The 9,749-nt window shown below is 56.8% G+C and overlaps 1 protein-coding gene across 2 annotated transcripts in view; it reads left to right on the top strand.

Annotated features, from left to right (window-relative positions):
- Positions 1-9,344, top strand: part of MMAB (metabolism of cobalamin associated B) — a 15,026-nt gene extending 5,682 nt beyond the window's left edge. The window contains exons 3-9 of one of the 2 annotated variants that reach the window (XM_045296810.1): positions 2,225-2,300; positions 3,379-3,436; positions 5,042-5,114; positions 5,339-5,436; positions 5,523-5,587; positions 8,122-8,181; positions 8,958-9,344. In XM_045296810.1, coding sequence (XP_045152745.1) covers positions 2,225-2,300; positions 3,379-3,436; positions 5,042-5,114; positions 5,339-5,436; positions 5,523-5,587; positions 8,122-8,181; positions 8,958-9,039 — 512 coding nt within the window. In that variant the 3' untranslated portion in view covers positions 9,040-9,344. Of the gene's footprint in view, positions 1-2,224; positions 2,319-3,378; positions 3,437-5,041; positions 5,115-5,338; positions 5,437-5,522; positions 5,588-8,121; positions 8,182-8,957 lie in introns of both variants that reach the window. The other variant, XM_004709647.2, reaches the window with a different exon arrangement.
- The last annotated feature ends 405 nt before the right edge of the window (positions 9,345-9,749 follow it).

Genomic DNA, 9,749 nt, shown 5'->3' with positions numbered 1-9,749 from the left:
CCTGATGCACCCCTTCACTGATATTAAACCACGCAGCCTTCCCTTGGTGTTTGCGCAACTGCCTCCAGATCCAGGTACAGGCTCTGCATGAGCACAGGGAAATGTTCTGGAATTCCCATTCTTCTCAAGGCCGTCCATAGTTTTATTATGAGCCAGACGGTCAAATACCTTTGTATGGTCTGTAAAACACAAACATCCTTCAGGTATTCTTTACTTCCAGCCAAGATCCATCTGACATCAGGATGACAGCCAATGTTTCATTTCCTCTTCTGAATCTAGCCTGAACCTCAGTGTACTGCCACAACCACTAGGATGATCTTCAGCAAAATTGTACTTGCATGTGAGGGTAATGGTATTTTTCTATAATGAGCATTCTGTTGGGTCAGCTTTCTTTGTGTACAAATATGAGTACAAATGTGGATCTCTTCCAGTCACCTGACCTACTAGCTGTCTTCTAAATTTCCTGGCAGAGATGAGTGCTTCCAGTGCTTCATCAGATTGTTGAAACATTTCAATTGGTGTTCTGTTAACTCCTGGAGCCTTGCTTGTGTCTAATTCTTTCAGGGAAGCTTGGACTTCTCCCTGCAGGTCCATTGGTTCTTGCTCATATGCTACCTCCTGAAATGGTGGAATGTCAACTCGTTCTTTTTGGTACAGTGACTCTGTGAATTCATTCCATCTTTTTTGATAGTTCCTGCATTCACTCAATATTTGGCCCTTAGAATCTTTCAGTATTGCAACTCAAGGCTTGAATTTTTTCTTGCATTCTTCCAGTTTAAGAAAGGCTGAGTATGTTCTACATGTTGGTATTCTAGCTGCAGGTCATTGTACATTGCATTCTAATGTCTTACATTGTACATTGCATTATAATATCTTACTATGTCTTCTACAGCTGCCTTTTGGAATTGTCTATTCTGCTTTTTGACTTCATCATTTCTTCCATTTGCCTTAGCTACTCTACAGAGTCTCTTCTGACGTCTACTTTGCTCTTTTCTTTCTGTTTTAGAAGAAGTACAGCCATGGTGGATGCTCCTTAGAAGTGAGGCTGGTGAGCCTGCGTCTCACATACTTTGGACATGTTATGAGGAGCTACCAGTCCCTGGAGAAGGACCTCCTACTTAGGAAGGAGTCAAAACGAGGAAGGCCCTCAATGAGATGGAATGACACAGTGGCCGCCACAAAGGGTTCAAACATGACAGTGGTTGTGCGGCTGACCCAGGGCCACCCTGTGTTCACACTGTTGCACACTGGGGTCTCTCAGGCAGAATGACTCGTAGGCACTCCCAACAACACACAGGTACTAGACCGTTTGTTTTGCTTTTTTTCGGTATCTTCATTTAAAGCAGCGGGTTTCAACCTGTGGGTCGTGACACCTTTGGGGGTCGAACGATTCATAACAGTAGCAAAATGACAGTGAAGTCGTAGCAACGAAAATACTGTTATGGTTGGGGGGTCACCACTGAGGAACTGTATGAAAGGGTCGCGGCACAAGGAGGGTTGAGAACCACTGCCTTAAGAGAAAGCATTTCAAGAAAGACATCGGGATGGTGGTAACCTTGTCAGGTAGCAACTGGGAGAGGGGACGTGGGGCTCGTAGGGCGCTGGCTGTGTTGGCTCTTGATCACTGGTACGGATCACTAAAGCTTGTTTATTTTCATCAGCTTGTACCCGGTGGGTTTTCTGGGTCTATGTTATACCTCAACCTAAAGTTTCCCCCCCAAAAAAGAACATACCAGGAAATGAAAGTTCTCATTGAGCCAGCTAGTCATTTATACACATGATACACGTGTGATACCCACGTGATACAAGCATGAAAGCTGGACAGGGACGAGGCTCGCTGAAGAAGAGACGCCTGTGTATCATGATGTGGGTAGAGAAGACCGACCGTATCACGACCGCCAAAAGAATGTGCCAATCTGCCCAGGAGGGAGTCCAGCCAGAGTGTCCCCTAGCAGTGAGGCTGGTGAGACTCCGTCTTCCGTCCTCTGGACATGTTACCAGGAGAGAGTAATCCTTGGAAAGGGACATCATGATTTGTAAATAGAGGGTCAGCAAAAAAAAAGGAGGAAGACCCTCTATGAGATAGATTGACACGGTGGCTTCCACAGTGGGGCTCAAATCTAACCAGTGTGGCGATGGTGTGGGGCTGGTCGTGTTTCCCTCTGTTGTACTGTGGGCCGGGACGGACTGGAGGCCTCCCTGACGGCGACACATTATCCCACAGGGTTTTCTAGCACATTCACCGGAGAAAGGAGACCGAAAGACGACCAGGTGTTCGAAGCTGTGGGCACGACAGACGAGTTAAGTTCGCTTATTGGGTAAGGCCCGGAGGCTGGGGTAGGCGTCTGTAAGTGTGTTGAAGACTGCCGGTCCATGGTGGGCTGGCCTCCGCCTGGAAACACAGGGGCCATCTCCTAGGCTGAAGACCCCTGGCCGGCTGGGGCTTGCGCTGTGGAACCCCGGGGGCAGGACATTGTGTTGGAGATGATCACAGGAGCACAGGGACACTCGAGCAGGGTCTCAGAGCTTCTACCAGAGGAAGCCAGAGCCACCCTGGCTCCTGGGTCATTGGCCAGAATCAGGTTCAGGGTCTCCTGGCTTCGGCGTGGTACAGCTCGCCACCCTCAGCAAGTTGTAGCGGTGCCAACAGACCCTTTCTGCAAGGCTGACTGGCTCACGCAGTGCCCCTTGGCTAAGGGGCCCGGCTATCACAGGCCGACTACAAACTCTGAATCAGCCCCACTGACGTGCCAGCCTGCCCCAGAGTCTGCAGAATAGTATTTTCCTGAAACTCCATTGCTAGCCCTCTGAGTGCCGCCGCGTGCTCCCTGCCAGGGCCTTGGCTGGGGCGGGAGGCGGGGCAGCAGTCGGAGGGAGCTGGAGCCAGGTGCCTGTCCTCTGTCTGGGGCTGTTCGCCTTCCCCACCCTCCGCCTCATGAGAAACTCCACTCAGCCTTCACCATCTCCCTGCCAGCATCACCGCCTCCAGGAAGCCCTCCCTGATGACTAACAGAGGCAGCAACTCTCGTCCTCGCCTTCCAAGCACTGTGCCATCTGCTCAGCCTCTCCCTTCCCTGCTGGCCACCAACTCTGCTGGACAGAGCCGGTCTGCTCTGCTCCCCACTGAGTCACCTGGCCTGGCCAGGGGAGGTGCCCAGAAGTAGTGGCTGAGCCGATGAACGAGAAGAGCAAAAGGCGTTCTGAGAAGGAAATCACCCGATCTGAACAGAAGGTTAATATGTTCTTAATTGTCAGCAAGAACAGTGACATCGCGGCTATTAGGGCAACATTAGCTTCATGGCCTGCCTCCCCAGAGTCTTCCAGCCAGGCCCTGGGCTTGTTACACTAGAGGCCAGTTGCTGTCCCTTCCTCTCCCAGGCTTGCTATGGAGCTGATGGAAGAAAGAGGCCCCCTGTTTGCTGAGGAGCTTCAGAAGGTAAGTGGTGGGGGCCTTTCCGGCTGTCTGTGAAACGGGGCACATGGAGAGGTGCTCCCCCCACAGGTGGGCAGTGGGGGTGCACTTATGAGGGAAGCGTAAGGGGCACGCAGACTCCAGGCAGCGTCTGGAGACAGCTGTGGTCTTTTTAAGTTGGGGCAGGGTAGGGCTACTGGCATTCAATGGGAAGTGCCTAGGGCGGCTGCTGCCCCTCCTACAGCGCACAGGTCACACCCCACTGCAAAGAAGGACTGGCCCTTGGGGTCAGGAGCCAGTGCCGGGGTCGGGGAAGCTGGAGGCAGCCCCCACGACGTGTTAGTCATACAGCTCTGCTCCTGAAGGCGTAGTGATGATGCATTGGGCTGCTAACTACAGGTCTGCAGTTCAAAACCACCAGCTGCTCTGTAGAAGAAAGACAGGGCTTTTTACTCCCGTTAAGAGTTACAGTCTCGGAAACTCACAGAGGCAGTTCTACCCTGTCCAAGAGGTTCGCTGTGAGTTGGCCTGGACTCGATGACGGTGAGTTTGATTTTTGATGTAAAAGCAACAGGCCATACTCTGACCCACAGAGGGAACCTCAGGAACAGCCGCTGGCCACCTTCCCAGCCGCAGCCATGTTGAGGGGCTCAGGTGTTTGGGACCTGGTCCTTGGAGGGTCAGGCCTTGGTGGTCAGCCCTCCCGCCTAGCCCAGACTTGTGCCTATCGGATGCTTCCAGGCCCAAGGAGGTCAGTCCTCCATCCCCGCAGACGCCCTGGAGGTCGGGGTTGGTGTGCACATATTACCGGGGTCAACTGAGGCTCAAACTGGTGACTGGCCCCAATGACCTCGCAGCAGCCAAGACTCAACGGAGCATTCTTCATTTGGACACAGATGCCACTGCCCCACCCCCAGCCCCTGCAGGCAGGGCTAGCCCGGGCGTCCATTGTGTCCTCTCCCTGCCATTCTGTAACATCTCTGTCCGCAGCTGCCAGCCAGCTCTAGAGGCCTGGCCGGGGGTGGAGTTAGAAGCAGGTGCCCTTCTGGGCCCAGGAGCTTGCAGAGTCCTCTCTGCCAGGCCAGATGGGCTGCCCCTGTTCCCACAAACCTGCTACCCCAACTGTGCCTCCTGTTTCTAGCATATTCCTCACCCTCAGCACCCCTCCCTCCCAAGCCCCGCTGACTCCCAGCTCCTGCCCCTCAGTGTGGAGAGCGCCTCCCATTTGGTGAGGAGCCCCGGAGGCACAGTGAGTTGCACGTTGAACTGCTAACTGCAGGGTCAGCAGTTTGAAACCACCAGCCCCACCCGGAGAGAGAAAGACAGGCTTTCTACTCTCGTCAAGAGTTCCTCTCGGAAGCCCACAGGGGCAGCTCTCTTCTGTCACTGTGAATTGGAAGGGACCCGAGGACAGTGGTCCCTTAGCCAACAGCTAACCACAAAATCAAAGCCATCGCTGCCACGTGGATTCCGGCACATGGGGACCCTCCCAGAAGCTGCCCACAGGGTTTCGGAGGCTGCTGGCTTTGACGGAAGTGAACAGCTGCCTCTTTGCAGACCCGCTGTGGGTTGGAACCTCTGGCCCTTGAGCCGCCACACCACCAGGACTCCCCTCTGTTTTGCCCCCAGGTCCAGTGCATGCTGCAGGATGTCGGCTCTGCCCTCGCGACACCCCGATCCTCGGCCAGAGAGGCGCACTTAAGTAACTCTCCAGCCTGCTGTGTGTGTGTGGGGCGGGGGGGGTTTGGGGGATGGAGGTCTTAGTGTCACTCCCAGTCACCCACAGCTGGGCCAGGCAGCCCTGCTCATGGGCTGGGGCGGTAAGGTTGGTGTGCTTGGTTCCCCAGGCAGGGGACACCTCAGGGTGCATGTCCTTGGTGACGCACTCCGGGCCTCATGTGCCTTCTGCCTGCCCCGACTCCTCAGAGCACACGGCATTCCCGGAGGGGGCCGTGCTGGAGCTGGAGCAGTGGATTGACAAGTACGCCAGCCAGCTCCCGCCTCTCACAGCCTTCATCCTGCCGGTGCGTGCCCGCAGCCTCTCCCCAGGGGGGCCCCAGGGCACAGACAGGTGCCCTGTCTGCCTGGCCAACACCCCTCTGTCCTCCAGTCAGGGGGCAAGAGCAGCGCTGTGTTGCACCTCTGCCGGACCGTGTGCCGCCGAGCCGAGAGACGGTAAGGGGCCTTAAGAAGGTGGGCAGGGAGCCTGGTGGGGTGGGGAGAGGACCCAACCCCTCACTGATAGGCCTCCGTCATGCCCCGTCTCTGCCCGCTGAGACCACCATCCCAAACAGAGGTCATTACACACAGCCAGACAAACCAGGGCCAGGGCCTCAGGGCCTTCCGGCCCATTCCAACTCCCAGCAACCCTAGAGGACCGCGGAGACCGGGCCATTGGGTCTGTCTCCAATGCGCTCAGTCCTCATGGAAGCAGAGTCTTTCTTCCCCGGAGCAGCTTCGGGGCCCAAGCCTCTGACCTCCGGCTTAATAGCTGAGCACTTAACCACTGCGACACCACAGCGCCTCAAACAAACCACTGCACGACGTCATTTCACATCACCATCAAGGCCATGAGGAGCCCTGCCCACATGGTCAGCCGTGGGAAGCCACAGCCGATCCTCAGGAGGAAGATGGGGCTCTCTACTCCCGTCCAGTGACAGTCTCGGAAACTCACAGGGCAGGTCTACCCTGTCCTGTAGGGCTGCTCTGAGTGGGCACCCACTGGGATGGCAGGGAGGGGAATGTGGCAGATGAGCGTGAAAAAGGTGGGCATAGGCCCTGGTTACTGTGTGTGTATCTGAGCAATACATTCCTCCACAAGATGCAACGTTCTAAAGGAACCAGGGTGCTGGGTCCCTACGGGAGAGAGAGGATGCTCTCCTTGTTCTGCATGCCCAGATGCCAAGGCTCGGAGGAGCGAGGCAGAGGGGAAACACGGCGAGGGCGGAGGTGGGGGCCCCCGGTCTGCCTGGAAAGAACTAAAGGGTGGTGGGAGGGCCTGAGTTCAGAGGGCGGTGAGCAGAGGCAGAGCCTCCCAGGCCATCCGGAGTAGCCCCACCCTAAGAGCGACAGGGGGCGCCTGTTGGGCTCCCAGCATCCTCTGAGGAGATGGGCTCTGCATTTGGGAAGGACCCCGCTGGCTGCTGGGTAGAGAAAGGCCTAGAGGGGCCCTGCAGGTGGAAGCTGTCAGCAGACCAACCCCAAACGCCCTGACTTGGAGGTGGGGAGAAGAGGGACCTCCAGAAGCTGCTGCCAGGCTTTTGAAGGAAACTCAAAAGGAGTAACTACAACATCAACATTTATACAGAAGGCGTAGGCTTTACCGAGAAGCAGCCATAAAGCTGTGCTCAAAGACGGCAGACGGTGCTGGGCTGGGACGTGCTCTTCACCATCCCGGGAGAGAGATGAGGGGAGGGAGATGGGGTTCTGAGGGGTCATGATGGAGTCAGGGCCTCTGAGGCCAGGTTTGTCTGACCCCAAACCCCAACCTCTCTCCATAGTTGCATATCACAAAGGTGGTGTCCTTTGCCAAAAGGATCCTTTGCTTGTGTGGTGTCCTTTGCTCCCAGAGATCCCAGTCAATGTAAAATGCTTTGGATTGGAAAGAAAATAATGGTGAGGTTTAGAAGCTGTGCAGGTCAGCAGTATTGAGACTAGCAGACAAATGGAGAAGGCCTATTCCCTCCTGGATCGACAGGCCAGCAAGGTGACCATTCCCACGAGAGGGCCACAGTCTTTAGTGAAGAGAGTCCCCCGAGATCCCTAAGGCACCCCCTGCCCAGGAGAAGGCTCAGGAGGCAGGAACTGGGTGGGAAGGATGGATGGAGCAGGAAACGGGGAGGGCATGGGAAGAAGGGGCTACCTTATAGGGATGGCAACCGACATCACGACTTAAAATGGGGATGCACTGTTGAATGGAAGGCCAGTTTGCTCTGTAAACTTTGACCAAAATCACACTAAAAAAATTTTTAAGTGGGGGGCTGGGGAGAGGATGCAAAGGCCCAACGTGGGGACTGACTGAGCAGGCAGTATCTGGGCACCCAGACAGCTGTCCAGCGGCAGAGTGACAGTGGACAGACGGGATGGCGTGGAAACGGTACACGCCTGGGGGGTGGCTGCAGTTGCAGGGACATTTGGGCCCGGGCCTTTACACTCGGCCGTCTAGAGGGTTCGCACACTGGCTGGGCAGCGCCTGTGAGTTGAGATTGAGGCCGAGAACTGGGAAGTAGGTCTGCTGGGGACTTTTTCTCCCTGTGAAGAGGGAGGCACCAGGTGATGCCTCCGGTCAGGCGCTCGGCTGCTAACCAAATGGCTGGCGGTTGGACCCCACCCAGGGGCACCTCGGAAGAAAGGCCTGGCAGTCTGCTGCTTAGAAACCAGCCCTGGAACCCACTGGGCCGTCCCGCTGACACGCAGGGTGCTGTGTGTTGCCCTCCCTGGAGGTTGCTCTGAGTTGTAACTGAGGAGGCACATCGCACTGACCCCTGGGAATGAAAAGTCACGCACTGCCCCACCCCCTAAGAGGCTCCCTGCCAGGCCACCCACATGACCTGCCTCCAGCAAGGGGTCGGCACCTTGTCGAATTGCTGCTGGTTTTCCATGAGGAATGGCTCAGGGGCAGGTCAGTGGGGGGTGGCTTGGCTCAGGGCTCCATCCCAGGAGATGATATGCCGAGCTCACAGGCCTGACGGTGTGTCTCCGCCCTCCAGCGTGGTGCCCCTTGTCCAGATGGGAGAGACGGATGCCAACGTGGCCAAGTTCCTAAACAGGTACTTCGGTGGGCTTCTGAGACCCTGAGCACGCACGTCCTGTGCGCATGGGGCCACTCGTCCCATGGAGTGGACGTGAGGGGCAGGCTGGGATGTGGCCCGTCAGTCACTGTGTGGCTGTCACGTGCCAGGTAGATGCTGATCCTGACCCAGTGAGGTGCAGACCCAGCCTGCCCGGGGCCTTGCCTTGTGCAGGCCTGTGTGGAAAGGGCCAGCGTCCAGCGGCAGGGACTGAACAGGAAGAGAAGGTGGGAGCTGTGCTCAGGGAGCTGTCCCAGGAAGGGCCCACCTGAGTGTGCTCCGGCCTCTGGCTGAAACACTCCTCCATGGGGACAGGATGGGTCCCAGCGGCTCTGCTCCTTCCCACAGCTTCAGACTGCGCCCACAGCTGTCTCCCAGCAGCCTTTGCAGCCCCATGGTGTGACAGGGCACCGGCTGGGGCCAGTCATCCTGGACCCAGGCCTCACGATGGTGGGATCCAGGGCTTTCATGCCCCAAGCCCAAGGGCTTCCAACCCACACTCCAGTTCTCTTTGAAGATTAGAAACCAGCCCAGGGCGTGGACACCGGCACCTGCCCTGCGAGGCTACGGTGGGGGCAGGGCTGGGGGGTGGACCTCAGCTAACTCAGAAACTTCCAGCGCCATCTATCCAGCCCATCCGTTCATCTCACCTCCGTCATTTGTACTCTGTTGGCTCGGATCCTCTCACCTCCGTCATTTGTACTCTGTTGGCTCGGATCCTCTCTCAGCGGTGCCTCTGCCTCTCTCCCCTGCAGACTCAGTGACTACCTCTTCACCTTAGCCAGATACGCCGCCCTCCAGGAGGGGATCCAGGAAAAGATATACCAGAAGCCCTGAGTGGAGCACGGCCGAGCGCTGGAGATGGTGGAGCCAAGAGGCGGGGCCAGGGATGGCCCTCCACTGTCCGGGCTCTGAAGCTCACCCCTAGGGACCTGCACCCTGGCCTCTGTCTAGACTCCACTGTGGTCCACAGCCCAGGCCACGTGGACTGTTCCCAAATCCCGCCCTGCTGCAGGCTCTCCTCGGCCTCAGGGACGGAGGGATGCATTCTGAGTTGGGGGCATGGAAGGGAAGGTGACAAGGTGATGGCTGGGATGAGAAGGAGCCTTGTGGGAAAAAGGAATAAAAGTGGAAAAGCCTGAGCGTGTGTGTGTGTGTGTGTGTGTGTGTGTGTGTGTGTGTGTGTGTGTGTGTGAGAGAGCTTGAATGACTATGTCCTCAGGTTGTTCAAGGATGCGTACCGCTCCCAGAGGCCCTCGGAAATGTAATTGTGATTTACCTGTGTCCGAGGGGCTGTCGCTGTCACATTTATAAAGGAGAAGGCAGCCAGGCTTTGGGAGTAGAGTCACCTCTGAGCCACCCATCACTGCCCGAGAGTGCGGCGAAGGCTGGCGGCAGATTTACAGGCCAGGCCTCAGCATCACCCGCCTGGCTGGGGCTGAAGGGCTTGGGGAGGGCGGGGCGGTGGAGAACAAGCTCCAAAGAGGACAGAGACCCCCTGGCGAGAGAGACACCAGCCCTCCAGGAGGGCATGCCCTGCCCCTGCC

The sequence above is a fragment of the Echinops telfairi genome, unplaced genomic scaffold (genome assembly GCF_000313985.2).
Source record: "Echinops telfairi isolate 266 unplaced genomic scaffold, ASM31398v2 ScPeMD7_7412;HRSCAF=8450, whole genome shotgun sequence".
Classification (NCBI taxonomy): domain Eukaryota; kingdom Metazoa; phylum Chordata; class Mammalia; order Afrosoricida; family Tenrecidae; genus Echinops; species Echinops telfairi.
Note: the sequence above shows the minus strand (reverse complement) of the source record. Positions and strands in the feature narration are given on the sequence as shown.